This window comes from Rhipicephalus microplus, chromosome 8 (genome assembly GCF_043290135.1).
Source record: "Rhipicephalus microplus isolate Deutch F79 chromosome 8, USDA_Rmic, whole genome shotgun sequence".
Lineage (NCBI taxonomy): Eukaryota > Metazoa > Arthropoda > Arachnida > Ixodida > Ixodidae > Rhipicephalus > Rhipicephalus microplus.
The window spans coordinates 19,503,850-19,525,034 of record NC_134707.1 but is presented as its reverse complement, the minus strand read 5'-3'; the positions used below and the strand labels follow the sequence as shown (position 1 = coordinate 19,525,034).

The 21,185-nt window shown below is 43.8% G+C and overlaps 2 protein-coding genes across 6 annotated transcripts in view; one reads left to right on the top strand and one right to left on the bottom strand.

Annotated features, from left to right (window-relative positions):
* The first annotated feature begins 495 nt into the window (after positions 1–495).
* On the top strand, positions 496–10,420 carry LOC119164223 (retinol dehydrogenase 7). 3 transcript variants are annotated; one of them, XM_037416364.2, is made up of 6 exons: positions 498–681; positions 1,506–1,750; positions 3,962–4,168; positions 7,881–8,063; positions 8,184–8,316; positions 9,576–10,420. In XM_037416364.2, the coding sequence occupies exons 2-6, from the start codon at positions 1,546–1,548 to the stop codon at positions 9,940–9,942; spliced, it is 1,095 nt and encodes a 364-aa protein (XP_037272261.2). In that variant the 5' UTR covers positions 498–681; positions 1,506–1,545; the 3' UTR covers positions 9,943–10,420. The 3 variants fall into 3 exon arrangements, with proteins under 3 accessions (XP_075727341.1, XP_037272261.2, XP_037272259.2); XM_037416362.2 differs by having other exon boundaries at positions 499–681; positions 1,538–1,750; XM_075871226.1 differs by lacking the exon at positions 3,962–4,168 and having other exon boundaries at positions 496–681; positions 1,538–1,750.
* A 5,911-nt stretch (positions 10,421–16,331) lies between these two features.
* Positions 16,332–21,185, bottom strand: part of LOC119165239 (lipase member K) — a 29,930-nt gene continuing 25,076 nt past the window's right edge. For 2 of the 3 annotated variants that reach the window (XM_075871225.1, XM_037417421.2), the window contains 3 exons: positions 19,733–19,804; positions 19,011–19,079; positions 16,332–17,869 (listed from right to left, as the gene is read on the bottom strand). In XM_075871225.1, coding sequence (XP_075727340.1) covers positions 17,615–17,869; positions 19,011–19,079; positions 19,733–19,804 — 396 coding nt within the window. In that variant the 3' untranslated portion in view covers positions 16,332–17,614. The remainder of the gene's footprint in view (positions 17,870–19,010; positions 19,080–19,732; positions 19,805–21,185) is intronic. The other variant, XM_075871224.1, reaches the window with a different exon arrangement.

Genomic DNA, 21,185 nt, shown 5'->3' with positions numbered 1-21,185 from the left:
TCCCGCAGCCCTCCCCTACTGCGTCTCTCATAATGATATCGCTGTTTTAGGATGTTAAACCTTAGGCCTTCCTATTCTTAAAAAAAAAGTGCATAGCCGCCTTTGCTCAGCCGTCAACCTTTGTATGGTTTATCTTGCCTGTTTGTATACATTGTGCGGGAATCTGATAATGGAAAAACACCCACTCACCCAGCTTTTTGTTTTACTGATGTTCTGCCATAGCTCGAGGTATACAGCCACGATTAACGCCGTGTGAATTGCGAAATCTGTTTCTCTCTCAAACCTTCTCTCGTTCTTGCGTCATTTCCAGGCGCCTTTCTACCGATAAACCTCACAAGGAGAGCATTGCGATATCGCAACCCACATCGCTCGGTTCTTTCAATGCCATAGCGCCATGCCAATTCTAAGCTGCACCGGTAGCCGCTGCATGCATATACTGTGTCAAGGAAAGAAACACCGTTTCGTCGCCCCCTTTCACCTTCCCTCGTCTCGAACTGGAAGGTGTTATGGCGAAGTAGCTCCTCCGTCAACGGCGCGCCAGTAGTCGGGCGCTGTTCGAGCAGGAAAATATCGTTTACGTAATATGACCGGTCGTTCATTATCCTTTCCCGGTGCGGCATGCAAAGCGCAAGGAGAGTTAGTGGCGGTCGGCGGCACTACGTGTACTCGGTGTAACTGAAGGTGAGCTGTGGACACTGATATTGTTAATAAGAACTCCTTTTAATTGCGATAACCATACTTAAATACTCATTAAACGTTTCGTTACGCCTACTGTTGTTTAGAGCAAACAGCTTGCCTCGAATTTTCTTCGAGTAGCAGCTTTTGGAAGCAAATATGAAGGGAAGAAAGGTGTATTATAATCATTAGCAGGTACGTCATACCAATGTCACTTAATTTAGCGCCATTCGCAGTACTGTACTGTCTATTAAGACAGCGAAGCGAATTACGAACAACTTTTGCAATTGCGCATTCACTTTGAAAAAAAAAAATTGGTGTAGCGCTAAACTACGAACTGGCTATAAGAAATGCACATTGACTGAAGAACAAATAGTTTTTAACAGTTCAGGTTTCCTAAGGTGGACCCAAATCAGGGTCCATAGGCCTTTTTTTATTCTTTCAACTTTACTAAAGTGGGATCACTGCGACTTGGATCGTATTGCCATAGCCCCTGCGCTGCGGTATGTATTGTCTGCTTAACTTAATTCTGACAAGTGTTGCCCACTCGGGAATTACCTTGCCAACAAAGATCCATCAGCTGGGTGAATGACTGGTATATTGGTTGATTGAATGATTGATCGATCAATCGTTTGATTGTTCTATTGATTGATAGATAGATCGATCGATTGGTTGATTGATTGATTGGTTGATTGATTGATTGATTGACGTAATGACTTTGGGGGATGGCCTGCACAGTTTCTGACTTGATAGCCTGTTGACGAGCCTCAATTGACTTGCTGCTTTTTAAATATTTTGAACACTTATTACAATCAGGACATCAAGCGCAGGACTTACAAGAATGCGCTCACTGTGCACGCAGGGCACAGCATGAAGACGAGATGGATGCTGTTCTTTGCACTCATCTATCCCGTCTGGCAGTTTTGGAACCGGCTGCCGTTACTGCTGGAGCTGGGAACCTACTTCGGCTCCGGGTTCCTAGTGGTAATGATTAGCTTCGGTACGGCGCGATACCTGTCGGCGAAACTTTTCAGGAGTCTGGTCGATGGAGACGGCAAGGCTGTCCTAATAACGGGTGAGTTAACGTTCGTTTAACTTTTAATGTTATTCCACGTCGATGCGAGCTGTTTGAAGTAACTACAATAGATCATTATGCATTTGCGTAAGACTCCTCGAAAGCTGGGGCTGTTCGGTACGTCATCTTTCATCATTATTCGGCCAAGTAGCGAAGTAGCCTCCCCATGTATGAAAGGCAATGTAAGGCAATAGCATGGGCCTTATGATGTATGTATCGTGTTGTCAGGACTTATGAAAAGTTTAGTACTTACCAGGAAATATGGAACTCAATTATTTATTATTTGGAAGAACATGCTGGCTACTTCATGAAGGAAACGCTGCTACACAATTTTGTGTAATATATATCGATGCTCTAGTGGAAACTTGCGTTATCAAAAATAAAAATCGGTGGCTTCAGGGTAGCGGTTTCGACGGTGTTGGGGCTGAGTTTTATTCTTTTCTAAAGTTACGTTGGTTGGTGTGGAGTATTTTATGACGACCTAAAGTCCCTTTTACAGGGAGAGCTGTCATGAGATCAGAAAAGGGGTGCGTGCGCCGTAGTTATCCGCCGCCCTCGGTGTCCGTAACCACTGTAGCGCGAAATCAGAAAAAGAACTTACTATATTAAGACACCAAGAACACGACGGGATTCGAAACCGGGTCTTCCGCGTGCCAGCACAGTGTCACACCTCTGAGCTGAGTATTGGCCTGAAACTCCGTTCTAAACTGGCCCTACGCAGGCTTGACGTCCGTCAATTAATCGCGATAGTTTAAGTAATAAAGTGCTTCAGAACAACCAGGGAACAAGCAGGCGTCACACAATGCGAATTGCGTAACGAGTGGCTCATCAAATGTTCCAACGCATTACTTGATTGGCATAGTTCTTCATTGTCGTCAGCCATGGCATCAAAAATATTTCACGATATTCTTTACAAGGGCGCAGCGAGTACTACGATTCTTCGAATAATGACCAAGGACGACATAGTGAATGCCTGCCTACTAAACGAAAATTACGATGATTCATGGCGTAGTGACTAACCCTGCAAGTGTAGTTGTAGCACTTCCCCAAAGAGCTTTTAGGAAGGCTTTGAAAGGCTTTTCCAGCTTTTCCAGCTTCCAGCTTTTCCTGTGATTGTGCTGCGCCTCCCGTGCAGGCTCGGCAGTCGTTTTTGTGTAGTTGGAATGTTTATTGAAGTTACCTCAAAGTTATGGGCAAGCGTGTAGTACGTGCCCTGAAGTTTTGGCTCCAATGAAACGGCCTATAGATGTAGTGATTGAATCGATCACAATTTTTGCGACTTGAGTAGCACTCGTATATTTAAATTGCCACAGAACTTTACGTATTGGGAAAGGGGTATTAACAAAATCATGGAAGGAGGCATTGCAGGCTTAGGAAGTGCAAGAGTTTCTTTGCTGGGGAAGGGCACCTTCGTCAATTGAGTTCCTTCGGTGCTTAGGAAAGCGAGGAAGCAGCGGAACTTCAGGGCTACCTCTTTTTGGCAATATACCAGCAGCACCAAAAGATAGCATAAGCAGCCTTGGCAATAAAAACAATTGGACGATCTTTAAGCGTCACCTTTATAAGTTGAATGCGATAGCCATATTTTGTTTCGAGTGCGTACCTCGAATAGTGTATGAAATGTTTTCGTACTAGCTATGCACCCACTCTGTGGCATTAAGGGAGCAGAAGCCAGCGTTTCTTTTGCTCGATTTCTCGGTCAGTCAAAGATGATTTCTTTGTCGCAACCAAAGACGCCAACACCGACTCCAAAATTTCTGCGAAGCGAGCTTTTTAATGCTATTGCGTTAAAAGAGACAGGAACACGAATGGTACTGTTCTACTGTTCCAGCATTCTTTTTGTCATTGTCTCTTTTACTTGTTGTGGTTGTTTCTGTTTTTTTTTTTTTGCTGCTGGCAAAGTCTTCATCAAGACTACGCAACAACTTTCCCTGCAAGATACCCTAATGCTGCCTTTTTACTACGTTTCCTTTCAGGGGGGGAGGGGGAGGGCATAGTGAAATCAGGGCAAAAATTGAGACTGCCACTCTCCCATGCTCCTTGATGGCCCCACCCCGGGTTACAGGGAAGTTTCTCCATCTTTATCCGCGTTAATCTTATAAAATCAAGGATGTGTGTCGCGATCAATGTAGAAACATTGGAAGCTGTTTGCGATAACATGTGCACTTGACAAACTGATTGTACATTTACTTTCTTATTTCTCTATGGCAGGCTGCGACACGGGTTTCGGAAACCTGCTCGCTAGGCGGCTATCCCGCGATGGGTTCCTCGTGTACGCTGGTTGCCTGCAATCGTCGAGCGAAGACGCCTGCGAACTGGCTAAGGAGCCTAACGTACGCGTTCTCCAAATGGACGTCACCAAGGAAGAGGAGATCGACAGCGCCCTTGATGCTGTGAAGAGCTCTTTAGGAGAGAAAAGCAAGTGAATGTTCGTTCTCACGCCGCACCAAGCAATAGAACAGGGGGCTAAGCTGAACACTTTGCTTTGGAAGGCATGTTCAGCTGCCTCTGTGATAACTTAGGCTTGCGTGAAAAGTATACAGCGCACGAGAAAACTTTTCTCGTGCGCTGTAGTTTTCGCGCCACCACAAGGTATTATGAACCAACACCAACTCGTACAACTTCTTATTTTATTGTTGTACTTGTTGGAAATCGCTGTTGCAAGAGTGAGAATTGGTTGTGCTGAAATCAAAAATGCGAATTCAGCAGACGGCAGCAACTACTCCAAGCTTTACCCGTCACGGGAAAAAAAATCTCCTAGGTGGACGTACAATAAATTGGTAATAGCACTGCACGAGCTCGACCAGGCCTACGCTTAGTTTTCACTGAAAGCTTCAGTCCGGGAAGAACCTTGGGCGTATTGTAACAACTTCTCTAAGCAGCGGGGTTAAAATTACAAGTGCTTAGCGTTTTCGCTGCAGCGAACTTCTTTGCAATAATAAACGTGACGTAAATATAACTTACACTGATTTGGGTATCACGCGTAATAATCATGACGTGATTCTGAAGCACGCTGTAAAAAAAGAACGTTAGATATTGCGTCCATCTGGTGTTCTTCGACATGCATTGACATCTCACCGCTCACAGACCACTCGCATTTCAGTTCCAGTGAAATCCGAGCGCGACGGCAAGAATCGAACCCACGACCTTTGCGTCATCAGTGGAGCATCGTAACCACTGTACCACCAAGGCGGACATTATGTGTCCAATTAATTTGTGAAGTAATTGTGTATATATAATTTATCATATAGCGCGCTAAAGATGCATCGACATATTTTGACTAAGTAGACATGTATCGTCGCTTTCTATATAAGTGGCAATAACTGGGCGTAAGTTGTTATGAATAGGCAATCGCCGACTTGATCACGATGCTTATGTGATCCCAGCTGCAGTGCCTCTTGCCGCCTGCAAGGACGTGACCTCGCGCCGAGGCTGCGCCGGTTTATTGCGGTCGGTTTATTCTCTCCACTGACCTTCAAGACGTCTCAGAATCAAGGCAAGAGGACCGCCGCTATTTTCGAAGATTTCCAATGTCAAACGTCGCCAACGCAGTCGTATAGCTACTAAGAAATGCTAGTAGCCATTTCAAAGCCCAAAGGGAGACCCGAAGCTGGAGATGTTTGAGTGCGCAGAGTGACACCACCCTGTTTTCTTTAATGTTGTTCTGATGAGGGTGTTAAGTCAAACTGTAACGACTGAGTGAACTAGCTGTTTACATGAGGTCACGATGCTCTTAGGTAGCGTTGTTGTCAAGACATTGTGGCTGCATCTCTCTTAGTTTTTCGTCAGTTCACTTCACAACTAGAATATTTTGTTGAATCTGTAAAAACACAGTTTTGAGTGCCTTTGTGTTAAGTCTTAGGAAAAGACAAGCACTCATCAGCTTTATAGATGCTTTTTTGAAATTCGGCCCATAAAGAATGCGCACAAAACTCACGGTGCTGAAACGAATTAAGCCCCCAAAAGTGCGGAGGAAAAGCGCACGGGTTGCACTAGTGGCGCAGGGCTGAACCATCATCGGAGCTAGCCTTGGGCCTAGGTGATTTTTAGCTGGCAATTTAAAGCTCTTGTTAGAGGTGCTAAGTTCTCGCTACGAACACTAAGTTTGACGAGACTTGGCGAGACTTGGCCAGACGTTTCACATCACATGTTCCGTGATGGTGTGAGTTTAGCCACGTAACTGGCTGTTAGATAGTTTATGACTGAAATGTGTCAAATGACTATAGCTATTGCGCGGCGTTGTCCAGATTTAGTGTGCCATGCAAGTCCTCCCTGTTCCTGTCGTTGTTTTACAATTTTCAGTGGCGTTTATATCTGAACCGCAAGAATAAACGCAGCTGCTGGTTTAGTCAGCGCTCTATCCTGTCTTTTCTGATTCCTCCTTGTTGTTTTCGCATTGTCTTTTTTTTTTCACTACGTATGCCTGACTTTAGTAGTTTGAGACTTAGTTGCGTGTCTAGATGTTGTGTGGTTTTAATCACGAGAATGTGTTCGTGATGTTTCATAATCCTAGCCAGGTAACTAGTTAGGTGAAAATACCTATTATGATCATTTGAGTTTTACGCGTTTTTTAGGAAGGTTGCAAGCTGCTACGCGGTGCGTAGTAACTTTAGTCACTTTACTCCACGTCCGTCATATCAGTGACATCACCAGACATTACGTAGTGTCACGTGATTCTTGGTCACGTGACTAGTTATTTGTTGTTACGCAATTTCCATCCCGCGAATACTTGTTACATGATTGATTGATTGATATGTGGGGTTTCACGTCCCAAAACTTACATGTGATTGTGAGAGACGCCGTAGTGGAGGGTTCCGGAAATTTCGCACACCTGGTGTTCTTTAACGTGCACCCAAATCTGAGCACACGGGCCTACAGCATTTTCGCCTCCATCAAAAATGCAGCCGCCGCAGCCAGGATTCGACCCCACGACGTGCTTGTTACATGATGGTTCGTCGTTTTTAGTCACGGAGTTGCCCATAATGGTTTTGTACTCCAGTTTGAACAAATGGGCGCGCGTGTCCTTGGAGCGAAGTGAAAGCTGAAGTGGGCGAAGAGAGACCGTACCAGTCGTTGGTATGAATTTCGAAAACCTTAAGTGAATACCAAAGTGCAACAATCGGTTGATAAACATTACTCTGAGAACTTTGTTTGACTATGTTAGACTATGACAAGTTCAACGTTAGCGGAGAAAATCAATGTCGAATTTCTTTTTTTTTTTAATATCGAGCTGACATCTCCGTGCGTGATGTGATGAATTTCGAAATGAATTTTTCGTATTTGGCGACATGGGCTGGATCAAATTTTCTGAAATTTGGTATACGTTAGGTGTATGGTACCCGCAGATGACAATACACTTCATTTTTTACTGATTATTACGCACGTAGGACCCAGTAGATGCCGCCACAATCTGGCAGGTCAAGGTTTTTGGCGCGGGAATCCAGAGGTGGCGTATCCACCAGAATTTTCGCGTTTTTTCACGTTCTCAGGCGTCGCGTCGTAGTAATAGCGGTGTTTTCAGGACTGTTACATAAAAATATTTTTTTCTTCTCTTTTGTGCCCCTTCAGACAGCAACGTTCTTTTTTTACGCTTAGAATTGAGCAGGTTTGACTGTGTGGAAAAAAAAAGTTATGAGCATTAGTGCCACGTAAGCTTTAGAAGGAAACTGGTCACTTGCTGTTAGATATTTCAAATACATTTTCTAGTTTCGGGCCCCGTAGGGTTACCATAAAATGCAAGACAACCACGACGTTATGTACAAATATGTTATGCGTAACATAGATGCGCAGTAACAGTTGCTGTTTGCCTTTTTCTATGTAGTGAATCAAGCCAGTCATGCCATAGCCCAAGAAGTAGGTAATTTGACTGTCAGGTAGAACTTTCATTTTTCACCTGTAATACGCGAACGAATTTTCGTCGAAGTATTACTGCTACAGGGCTGTAGCATGATATTTGAAAACAACTGCAGTTCATGTGTCACGATAGTATCATGCATGTTGAAGCGCTTGCATTTTGGCGATGGTGGAAGTATTTGGCTTTGATGCCAACTGTAGCATAACTTTCGCTTGAATAGTGAATAATGCTGGCACAGCGGCTTTAAATCAAAGTATGTTCTTTTCACCGACGCAGAGCTCTGGGCCGTGGTGGCGAACGCTGGTGTAGCGAGCCACGGCCTTCTGGAGTGGGCGAGCATGCCGTACATCAAGAAAATCTTTGACGTCAACGTTTTCGGTGTAGTCAGTGTTTCGAAGAAGTTCCTGCCTCTTCTGAGGAAATCAAAGGGCCGTCTTGTCATTATGGGAAGTGTTCTCGGTAAGTAGATATCGAGTTGATTGATTCAATGATTTATTGATTGATTGATTGATTGATTGATTGACTGCGCGAATTGGCGAGTGACTTACCTACTCACTGACTTCACACTGATGATTACAGGTCGAAGCACTGTGCCAACTGGCGTCGTCTATTGTATGAGCAAGCACGCCATTATATCGCTAGCAGACGGACTACGCAGAGAATGTTGTGACAAGGGTGTGTACGTCGCCACTGTTGAGCCAACAGCGTACAGGTGAGACAAGATTTTCCGCATTTCTAAACGAGTTGAATTTCCTGTGCTCTCTACTGACGCCCCATCGCTCGTTAGCACAAGCATGCGCTTGAAAAAAAGCGACGATTTTTGACATTTGGACGGGTGTAGCAGTAACAGCGCGCATGCTCCATCGTTATTTCAACTTTATAGAAGAGTTTCCGCAAGACATATAGACGCCGTCATGGCGGGCTTTAATTCACTTGTTTTCTCATTTTCTCTATATCGTGACTCGAATCGATAACGTACTAAGGCGCAAGCAGGTCGATGTTTCGAATCCAGACCGTCGCGGCCACACTTTATGATGGAGGCGCAAATGTTTGAGGTCCATGTGCATAGATTTTGGCGCACGTTGAAAAACCCCAGGTGGTCGAAACTTCCAGTTTCCTACACTACGGCGCCTCTCATAATAATATGGTGATTTTGGTACGTTAAACGTCAAGAATTCTCTTCAATATACATTAACGTCATGAAACGCTCAATGCGCCAGGACAACCATATTCACGTGTGTACATTAACATAGTGTTGTTCGTATAGTTTAAATATTCAAAGTGACGAGACCCCACGTGGCTACACCAAAATTCACACGTAAAATAATTCATATACGACGCTTTTCGTTTCGTGCTGGCTAAACTAGATGTTTTGTGAATAGCACTGGAGGAGTTTCGCTTATCCTTTATCCTTCGTTTTGATATTTTTGTGGGGTCTGAGGTGTTGTAGTGCTCTGAGATAACTTGAGATAGTTAGATGGGGATTTAACGCTGTAACTGAAAAGGACAGTACTATGAAAAACACACGTAGGGCTCAAGTCTCTAGCCATCGAGCTAGACCGCATCGTTTGCTCGCTGATGTATCAACGGACCACTACTTGAAAGAATGAAATATCACATGATATACGCTATTTGTAAACATGATCGTGAGTGCTTGATAACAAAGAGTTGATAGCAGTCATTGCAGTACTGTAGGCTTCATCATTGGTCAATGTTTTGTGTCAACTGCCTAATGGCGGGAACAATAAGTTACAAATGATGTAAGCCATTTTTGTGGCAACGTTTGGAGCTGTATCTAGCTGGTACTGTTAACAGGTATCCAACAACATGACGCAGCTTCACTTTCGGTGAAGTTGGCTGACCAATTGTTGAAGCCTAGTACTAAACAAATACTATCTGTGTGTTCGCATGTGATAAGGTGCGTTGATGTGCTGTCCCACGGATCGTCTCATTTCTCAACGCTCCCATTAGGACGCGGATCCTCTCTGACGTCGGTTCCATGGAGAATACCCGCAAGCAACTGAGCATCTTGCCCCGCGAGACTCTTGACGATTTCAGCGAGGAGGAAATCGCCGATTGGATGAAAGCTGCGTCGGCGATCGCCGATCTCACAAGGCGTGACGACATCAACGAGGTGGTCGACCAGATGGTACTCGCCGTCCGGGAGGCCCAACCGAAACCTAACTACGCAGCATGGGGCCTCTGGGAACCCGTCTTCTACTTAGTATGCCGGGAGGCACCGGCTGAGCTCATCGACTTCCTACTTGTAGTGTTCCGCAGGGTTAACAGAGCCGGCTTGATAGATGGAACTTGGAGGTTGTCTCGCCTATGGACCTAGTACAACTTATTGAAAAATTCACAAAGACTATTACGCGTGGACTTGCGGTAACTCGGACTAAGAGTCACCTTCCTTTCATTATCGGTCAATTAATCAATTTCAATAATTTCCTTCCCCGAAAAATTTATGTACCCAACATGTTTGCACACTGCCTGAGGCGTTGCAGGCATGTGAAGCTTTCAACGCGTGTACCTGGGTCCGGTAGTCTTTTCAGTACCGGTCCACCTCTGACCAAGCGATGACGACATGTGATCACGTCATCATGTGACGTGCCGTTGTGTAGCATCATGACGTCTCGATTGTCATGCATCATTTGTGTTAAACTGATGGCCACATTTTGCGTCTTACAGGGCACCCTCTATGTGCTTTCGTCCTAATATCCTAGTTTATGCAAATAGAATTGAAAGGTAGATTTGGCCCACTAAGCAGATTAAAGAGATGTGAAGGAACACTTGGGAGCCGAGTTGGGCGATGGTAAGCTTCTTGTTTTGTTGTTACTTTTCGCTTGCCTGTTTCGAATGGCGCAACTGAAGTTATCAGCGGTCAAATGCGGCCATGGTTACATTTCAAGTTGGTATTTCAGGAAGGCTATGGCATGTACAAGACATGCCTATTGTACCATACCATCTGTTGGCATTCTGATACCACCTGTTGTCATTCTGATATGGTAAGTATCGGCAAACTGTGCGCTGTATGGTGACTTCGCGTTTCGATTAATTTTCCTGCCGTGTCCTACTGAAGCCTCGTCGTTTTTGTTGATGTCTCAGAAATATAGATAAGCGGGGTAAAAATGACTTCGCTCTAAAAATCACTTAACGGAAGTCTGGTTGGTTGGGTTCGAAAACTGTCTGAGCTCCTATAATCGCAAGTTTCTGAGGCACACGTTTCGACTGCACCAATCTGGGCGTACATTGATTGCAAGGCCGAAAAATAACGGCAACCCGGCGACATCTTGCGGTAATAACGGCAACCCGGCGTCACCTTGCACTCCCAGCAATGAAGACCGGGACACCACACGCTGGATAACTGACGGCACTTATAAGCGCAAGCAACCTTGGTTGGATTCAGCTAATTGTGATACTTCACGCAACTTTAAAATACATAGTTGGTGCTTGCTTGGATACGATCTGCACCTCCTTGTTGGTGGTACCCAAGCAAGTCACATGGACAAGAAAGCCACGCTGAGTGTTTCCCGTTCCTACCATGAATACTCCGGGTTCGAATCCCGGCTGCGGCGGCTGCATTTCCGATGGAGGCGGAAATGTTGTAGGCCCGTGTGCTCAGATTTGGGTGCACGTTAAAGAACCCCAGGTGGTCAAAATTTCCGGAGCCCTCCACTACGGCGTCTCTCATAATCATATGGTGGTTTTGGGACGTTAAACCCCACATATCAATCAACCATGAATACTCCGTTTGCTGTTTCTAGAAGAAAGACGCGTATCATGAATTGAAAGATCGTTGCGTCATTTCAGAATGTAACCTTTTTCCTTAACAGTGACGTCATTATCTTAGTGAAATACATCAGGAGTTTCACGCTTTCCTAGCAAAAAAACCAGTAACACATACATGTATCTGCTTGGGTAAGTAGCCTACCTGAAATATGTGGAACGCGAACATTTGACCTTCACAAAATGTTTCCCCAGTGACGCCTTCAAGGCTCTCCCGTAGTAGAGTACCATTTACCCTAATTCGTAAACCACGTTTTCTAAACACACATATGAACCGTGCCTTACCAAGTGTGAGGCCCGCGGGACGGCTTTATGCTCTCCTATAGCAAAGTACCTAGTACTCTAATTCCTACCCACGTTTTCTAAATAGACAGGCCCAAGGAACGGCTTATAGTACCGAGTACCCTAAATCGTAAATACCTTTTTCTAACACACGGCGCCAGTCAGCGTTGAATTCCGGGTCTAGAGTTCCACCACTGTATGGGCGCTATAGCGATTTCTATCAAAGTAAAGTCATTGCGCTATCACGCATAACAATTGGAACGACCAAAGAAGAGCTGATTTCAGAAGCAATGCAGAAGCTGCTAAGTGCAGAAAGAGATTGCAATGCTTCAGATCTTGGAGACTTAAACGCGTTAGGTGCAGAAACTTTAAGGAGGATTAGGCGCAATGGTCACTTCGTCATCTGAGAAGAATACTAAGGTGAGTCAGAGTTTGTCATTATAGGGACCTTGCAACACTTTTCCAGCATGGTCAGAAAATGCTGCCTATCAGTAGTAGAGGCTCCTAAAAACAGGCAGGTTAAATATATAGCGCACCATGCAGCCTGCTACTCACACTAAACTATCTATTACAATCAAATATCTATTTCAGCTAAAGTTGCTTTCTCTTCTCTCAACAAATAATAGATGAAGCTCACAAATCCCTTATAAAAAGCTTTATATCGACCATTTGCTGATTTGAACATAGCGCGTTTGGTCGTTACAAAGATCACCATGAGAGGTCACGTCTTGTCCAAGCGTAATCGAAGAAAAAAAAAGTGCTCAAGGTCACGAGGAGTGCGGGACGTATTTTCTTTGACCATGTCGTTCTCGCCCCTCCCCCCCCCCCCTTGCCTAGCTTCCAGTGCTTTTGTCGGGAAGAAGAGAGAATGCGACTGCAGCGTGTTACAAATTTACGTAACTCTGGGCGTGTTCTTAAAATGTTTGCGGCGTTTGAATTTTTTAGGCATTAAGCTCATTTAGTGAATCCATTGCGTCACTACTTGAAACATTGCTTCAAGGCCCCTCTAAGTTTATCAACTGAGTAAACGTTACTACAGTAAGAACGACATAAATTTTGTGCATAGAGCACAATATGCGATTTCTAATGGTGGTTGCGTAGTGTAGGGGCAAGCATCTCCTCGTAATGGCTGATGCCTCCCTTCTGCCGTACCTTCAAGGGTAGTCTCCATTTTAACTAGCCCCAGCTTCGAGTGCCATCACACGACGTCTGAAAAACTCATCTTATTATCATGTGTGGATGTGAGTCCTCTCTTTCTTCATGTTCCACCTAGTAGCAGCGGCGATATTTTTTTTTTGAATATTACTGCATAACGTCTTCGAAAGCCACGCAGCTTAATTGAATGAAAGCGTCAACCATTCAAGAATGGTTAAGAATTGTACAGTTATGAAAGGTAGCAATGACCAGACCATCTTTTCATTTCATTGACACGGAGCATTCAAAAGCACGTTGGTCGGCAGTGGAGATTGTTTTCATTCATGTTTCGGGCTATATTAACGCTTGGGGCCCTTTCTGGTGTGACGTCCGATCAAAAACTCGAACTACTTTTCTGACCCTTCAAACTGCTTGAAATATTTATGTACTTTATTTCGAGAAAAAAAATGTCATGTTGTGTTAGACACGATAAGTGGAGATCGTAAAATACTGTTAACTCTAAAATTGATTGAATATTGCTGTTTTATAATATTTACATTACGACTCTGAATCTTTCTTTACCTGAGAGGTCGTTCTCTCGCGTCCCCGAGCTTCGTCCTCGAAGGCATGCAAATGTCGGTGTATTCCGCGTAAATTTTCTTTCATGTTCAAGTCTAAGGTATCAGCACATCCAGTTTGCAAGTCTTAAATACCAGAGACGCCATATTGCCACGTTCCATTTCCCAAGTTTTTGCTATCGTTCCGAAACACCACACGATTCTCGGCGCAAACCGCGCCTGCAGGTTTCGAGAAGGTTCCGGACTGTAGTAGATCATTTCGATAAGATCACGCCCACTTTGCGAACGGTACAGATTGTTCTAAAACCTACGCCACCGCCAGCGATAACGCTAGAACATTCGACGGCAAGGGTATAAATGCCGACGTGCTTCACCGCTTGTCAGTTGTTGATCGAAGGCCGACGCTGCGTTCGCCGCTATCAGTCCGAGACTGCTATCTGTGCAAGACGGCTGCTGCAATTAGACTTTCCCTTTACCTGGCACAGGTTCACCCAAATAAACAGTTAAATCCCAACACGAAGTTTCCTGTCTTTGGCCTCGTCACGACCCTGTGACAATATATATATATATATATATATATATATATATATATATATATATATATATATATATATATATATATATATATATATATATATATATATATATATATATATACGAACGCTATAACGTTTCTTAGTTTATTTCATATAACGTCACCCGGAGCGTCGCCGGGGCGTGTTTCCTCCAGCACATAGCATTCGGCAAATTCATCGACGAGCTTTGCAGTTTTCAAGCTAGAAAAGTTGGAAAGCTTTATTCTGAGTCGGTTTGAGTGAAAAATCATTGTAATGAAAAAAAATAAGTCCAATAGTATTCCCTGTATTGATGCAATGCCACGTTGACGTTTAACGTTACATTTATTTAATCATTTGGCAAAATCCCAACACAAAGTTTCCTGTCTTCGGCCACGTCACGACCCCGTGACAATATTAAGCCACCTGTTGTTTCAAAGGCAATGTTGATTTTGTTTTACGTCCTAGCCGAAACAAATATCTCCGGATCCACTTTGCTCCACCAGCCGGATTTTTTCACGCTCAGCTGTTTAAATGCATTTTACATGATGTAGGCATTGGAAATGCAGTACATTTAATATAACTATACTTACTGGCACACTTGATGGTAGAATGTCTGCACATGTCCATACCATCTGAAGTGGTTTGAAAACGTAGGTTTACAGTTGGAACTATGATGGGACATATAAGTGTGCGTCCGAGCTGGCCGTCGGTTGTGCTCGAAAATGTGTTAGCAAGCTTATTTGGTTGAACACTACTGTGTTTCAAACCAGGACTCTAGGTATGCTGGTTGCTGTGTTCGGCATCCACCCGTGTCACAACGCCTGTCTATTTCTACTTCCTGCTTCATTCAGTGACATGCGAAATATTTTACATTGATTCGAAAACGAAAGCAAGAACTAAATCGCTGCACAACAGGTAAGAACCGCTATACAGAAGGTAGGCGTTTCCTGCCCGATTACATCGAATGGCACACATCATGAAGCAGCGAGGACGTGGCCTTGAATGAGCGTATACTGTAGCAGAAGACGTGACATTTTGCTATCGTAAAATGTGCTTAATGGCTCGTAAACGTGATTTTGTCTGAGTGGTTTTTTTTTCTATTGAAACGTTCAAGAAGTCTCCGGCTTTATATGAACAAACGCTTGCCTCCGAAAATCAATAATAAACAGGTGGGACAAAACTGAACCAAGAGGGGACGCCGCCTAATCTGGCGCCACCACACACCGGCCTAGAAGTGATTGAGAGAGCAGACGCCTTAGCTCGAGCTCTGGCAAATCGAGTGAAGCGGCAGCCTTCCAAAGTTGTGCGCCACTTAATGACCCGAAAACACAGTCTCTATCACCAGTGGGGTGCACAACAAAAATAAAGTGTCCTCCATAAATTTCTTGAGGGGAAATAAACTACGTACCTCTAGAAGGTACAGACAAGAGCCTTTTGAAGTTTATGGTGGCTAAATACAGCATATTCTACGTTTTACCTCGAGGCTGACCCGTGGTGCAGAGGTTCGCCAACTTTATACTATATATTTTTTTCGGAAGGTTAATGAAAGTATGAGTTTTGTAATGATGACATCTGAAGAAATTTATTTTGCATGCGGCGTTGCTGTGGTGTATATAACTTTATTGGCAGAGTGAAAGGGCGCGCGATGGAGACATTTAACTTGTCTATTTTTAAATGACATGACTGTAAACTTTGAACAGTGAGTGCGTTCAAGACATAAAACTTACATTAGTTTAAAAATATTTTTGAGCAAGAATTTTGGTAGCAGTTGAGGGCAGTGGGGGGCAACACTCGCGTGCTGAGTCGAGAAGTGTAATTAGCGCTTCTAAATCACTTTGGGCGAGTGGTGTATGCCCGTGGGGCTCTGGATGTAACGCCCCACCCAACATTCTGCGGAATACCCCTTTTTTACCGCTTTTCTTGAGATGAAGTTTCATTCTTTTTACTCCTGATTTTCTCAGCAGCTGGGGCCTAACTTACATTTATTCTTAAGTTGTGACCGGCTATAGTGCGGTCGAACTGGAGGTGTGCTTTATGCAAAAACATTTAGCTCGGGAAGGCAACGCTTTCACAAGGAACGAAAATTTCAGGATTGTGTCGCTTGATTATTGTTATTTTGCAAACAACGCTGGTCTACGCGGTATAATTGTATTGTCTGGGTGCAATGAAACGCTGCGGAGAACCTTCCCTGGTGTATTTCCTGATGTGGTGACTTTGAAGTTTTAACAGAGACTGTGCGTCCGACAGCGACTTTTACGCGTCCTACACGTAAAAATTGGGCGTGGTGCCACCTGCTCGCAGAAGACGTGCAGCTCTGCCACACCTGGTCAACGATTCACATGATGACACCAAACTCTGTATTGGTGACGAAACATACAATGACTCGTCGCTCAAGTTTCAATCACCTGCTTTATGGGCGTGTGCATTTATTGTCCAACAATGTAAATAAAACCCACTGTTTTTCTTTAATTTATAAGGTATGATGACATTGAACCATTCTGAAAAAATACTTCAGTACCTTATTAACAAGGGCGAGCATGCAGTGGCGAAAAAAATACTTCCAGCCGTCTCGCGTTAACCTTGTGCTGGCATTCAGACTATCCAGCTGGCAACCCTTGAGTTTGTGTTTATGGATTAAGCAGAATAGAGCTTGCATTAAAGTAGCTAGTGATTGCATGAAAAATGATTTATTTGCACTAATTTTACTAAAATATTCAGGTGCTATGAATAAATGTTTTGCCCAGATAAGAAATACTTTTGCACTCAGGTTATTTCTTTGGCTCGCGCAATATTTTAGCTAGCACCTGAAATAAATTAGCAAGGAGACCTGTTACAAGGTTCCTCCTTATAATGAAAATTCGCTGGTATTAACCTCCACTTGCGTATGTAAGTCGATATTGCCTAGATAGTGGCTAAGGGACGGTTATTACTGGTTCGTGTTGGCACAAGCATGATACTCTGTGCCAACTACCGCTTACGCTAGCGATTCCAGATAAAAACAGCAGCATTGCGTCGGCTGCGTACCAATGTAGGCTCGGTTCTAATACTATCTGTAGACGTCAAAATAGACCATTTGGTGAAAAGTGGTCATGCTAAATCTCACTGAATGGTCACGCACAGCTTCGCAAAGACAGTATTAAAGTCAATTACCGTGCAGGCTAGTTTGCTGTTCGAACAACATGGTGGCTGAACGGAATGCTTGGATCTACCTGGTGTGGTCGTATACAGTATACACAAAAGCAAAGATTTTTATGTGCCTGAAGTTAGCTACGCTGAGTTTTTCGTAAATTTGAAGGCCAAAACAAAATGGATAAGTAGAAGTTCGGGTTGTTCTGTACGGTATTTTCTTGTCGACGCTAGGAGGCATCACGTCGATCAAAGATGAACTGGACACATTCCTTTTCTCAGAAATTTGGATATTGACGCTGTTTTAAGCTATCCACGATGCTGACTGAGTTGGAGCACATCTATAGTATTGAGGATATCTACAATTCTTTATTTTTCACACTTATAGTTTATTTTGTTGTTTATACTGCTCAAACACTACTTCTCTACGGCATTTTTTCAAGGACATATCTTTAGATTGGCAGTTAATTGCACAAATAATGTAAATAGGGGCTTCGATCATCGGTTCATACAAGCATGAAATACTTGCAGTGAACTGTGAGAAACGTCATGGGTTGTAAGCAGAGTATTTCTTAGCTAGCTCGATAGCAGTGTTGTGCAGAAAGTCGTTGGCCCTGTTTCCGCTGACGAAATCCTGGTGGGTGAAGCTGGCCTGCGGTACGACACGGTGGAAGACGAGGCTAGTACCGAGTCTGTAAGCCAGGTCGGTCACGTCGGCAGTGTCGGCCAGTACGTCACCTTGAGACGAAAACATGGCTATCGGCACTTTTATGCGTTCTATGGGATAAGGTGGTGGTGTCACCTGCGTATCAGAATGCAAATCAACAATGTAAAAAAGTCCGATTACAGGATTACTTCAGCAAATTCACTGGGACCCTAACAGTCAGTAAGACCAAATAGCTGTGATTCTTGCGACAATGTATTGATAGAACCGTATAGGCGTGATTAAAAAGAGTTTATAATTCTTGAATAGCGGCCCCTGCTATCTAAATTGTTCTGTAAGTCGATGTGAGCGTACCTAGATGCCACACCTACTCACTTCATATAAGTGAAGAGGTGGGAGCTGTTCGAATGAAACTTTTGTTGTGTCGGTAAACCTTTCGCAGTTAGATTTGGTGCATCTCACCTACCACCAATGAAAATGTGAACGCTGTGACAAGTTCTGTGAGAGTTTACGACGCGTTCATTGTACGTTCCATCTACCTGTGCAGCATGAACATGGCGCCGACGACTGATGCATGAAGCAGTTTTTGCTGCCCCTGGAATAATCTGAAAGACATTGTATGACATGTTTGGCGCCAAATAAGTAAGCTTTTGCCTTGCGTTTATGTTTTTCTTTGTGCTGTGAAGATGAAGTGACTAGACTTGCGTAATTGTTTTGCTGTGATTTTTTTCATTTCAAAAGACACACTGCCTTAGGCTTCATGATTTTTGTTTCAAAAATACATGCAAAGGTTTGCTTCGTATGTAAAGTCGAGTAGGTTTAACGTGGTTGTTTCACAGTAAACGGAATAACCATTGATATAACCTTATATTCACGAAAATGTATGATTGCTTGGAAAGTCAGAAATAGTCATGCCTATATAATGTCACAAAGACATTTCTAGTCTCATGCATCTGCGTTAGACAATCTCACGAGCCTTTCATCGTCTCACAGCTACGTATACTACCACCGCTCCAATTTCTGTTTTGAATTTTCCCAGTTTTTCAAGGGAAAGATGTGCATAATGAATACAATTATACCATCCATTTCGAGAAAATTCAGTGCCCTTTTTTTCTTCCATGCCCTGAGCAGAGGAAAAAAAAGAGTCCACGAAATTCTTGCAGTAATGGTGAAAACAGCAGCTTAGAGTACAGGTTTTAAACCTATATTCGTGAAAAACATCGGGCTCTGCCAGAATTAGTTGGTGACCTAAAAAGCAAAATGCAAAGCAATCATTTACCTGGCCATATCTCCTACGGTTCTCATCTTTCCCATGGTCATACATGACCAAGTTCTTTGCTTTGTAAATCTGAAACAGAGCCGGAATCACATGTGACAACCGCTCCCCTCGCATTCGCACAATTTTCAAAAAAAAGCCGGAGTCTTAGCAAGCGCTAAAGGAAGATGAAATATTTTCACCAGACAATTCAGCGACCAGAAAACAGTGCACTGTATCGTAGAGGTTGTTCGTATGAGTACGTGCTGTATGTTTTCGTTTACTGTCCCGGCCCTTGGCGCTGTTTCTCCTCCGATATGTCGAGCCAAATAGCCAACAAGTTCACTCTTGAAGAAGGTTGCACTAAACCTTTTTGAGGCATGCGGTTAGTCTTGTCTCTGTTATTCACAGAGACGAAAAGGCAGTGAAGGGAGATTAAAAGGTAACCCTAAGAAGGAGTGAAAACATGAAAGCAGGAAGATTAGCTAGGATTGATTTACCATGCGGATAGAGTGGTTGCAAGCGCATGAAGAGGGCATTGACGAGCGCTGTTACGGCTGTAGAGGGTAAATATTTCCACTGACAGAACATGAGGACGTGAACATTTTGTCGATGCATGAAAAGCTACATAAATATAGACCCAATTTGCCAACTATGTGCTTATAACTTTGCCCTTGTACATTGTTACTGCTTTCGTTTCATCAACAAGAAGGGAAAAACAACTGGCTATAGTAGTCGCTTTGTACCTGGTAGAAATGAAGGAAGTTTTGAACAGTCGTGCCAAGAAGAAAACGGCCCGCGTAAACTGGAACTCGCGTCTGCAAAAGACAACATCACGTTATGCGTTAGAGAGAGAGAGAGAGAGAGAGAGAGAGAGAGATAAAGATACAAGGAAAGGCAGGAAGGTTAACCAGACGCACATCCGGTTTGCTACCCTGCACTGGGGAAGGGATAAAGGGGAGAGAAGAGGTTGCAGAAAGGTGAGAAGGTACACACAATCACGAGCACACTCGGGGAGCCCACGCAGTCTACAGGCGGTCGCTCAGGTTTGTTGACTTAAGGTAAAGTAGCTGTGCTTTAGTTGCTTTCTGCGCAACTGAGGCAGACGCCCAAGGTCCTAGTATCTTCTGCACACAAAATGGTCCGGGCTCATGCGTTAGAAAAATGCGTAAAACGGGGCATGATGCGACCAGCGGAGTCTAGGCACCTCTCTTTCGTTATGAATATCGGATTACATGAAAAATGTAAAATGGCAGAAAGCAGGTGAACGCTTAGTGCTGCAAAAGGTGCTGTGCAATGATTTATAATACGCAATATTCTCAAAACGAATGCTGCGGCCGTGCACTGCAGTATTACCATAGTCCTTCAATATTTTTTACTGGACATGAAGCTTGGGCGAAAGTTTGATATAGGGACAGGAGCAACCGCTAGGGGTACACACGCCGACGCCCGTGGCGCTGAAATCGCACGGTGACGCCGAAAGTGTGAAACGTGAATAAATGTACCCGTGAAGGTTGATTACGACTTCGTAGTGATGTTACCTTCAACGAAGATCGCAGGTGCCTTGAAGCTAGAAATTAGGCGGCATGCTGACTCCCCTGTGCTACCGCCATATAAGCGTGCTTCTTGTCTTCCTGAAGCATCTAGTGGAAATTTGTGGACAATCCAGAGTTCTTCAATGACTCTGCAAGGTGGTTTTTAACGCGTCATGGAAGTGCAGTGGTTGCAACATTTCGCAACGTAACCTTTCAGGCTATATATACATCCGGTGTTTCTATACGAAGAGATACATCTTAAAATAACTTCGTATTTATAAAACTAACAGCCAGTTTGAATGAACCAGTGCTTTGAGTTTAGCGAGTGATGATGATCAAACAATACTTCATGCGACTTTTGCGTGCTTTCCGTGTGTTTTTTTTTGCGTTAACTTATCAGTGTTATCACTACGGTGCCGTAGTGCGTTCTAAGATTTGTTGGCCATGCAGTGTAGTTTCCCAGTCCTTTGTTCTGCTGTGTAGCTTACTCATGCTGTGTTTTCCCTGTCATTATATACTGTTTTTTTTTACTGTTAGGGCGAAGACCTTAGAGGTCTCCTTAAACGTGATCATTGCCCGACTGCACCCCATGCCGGAGCCTTCAGCATGTGATGCAAAAAGTTGCCTTCTCGTGCTCATGAGGCACTGATATCAAAAAATTACC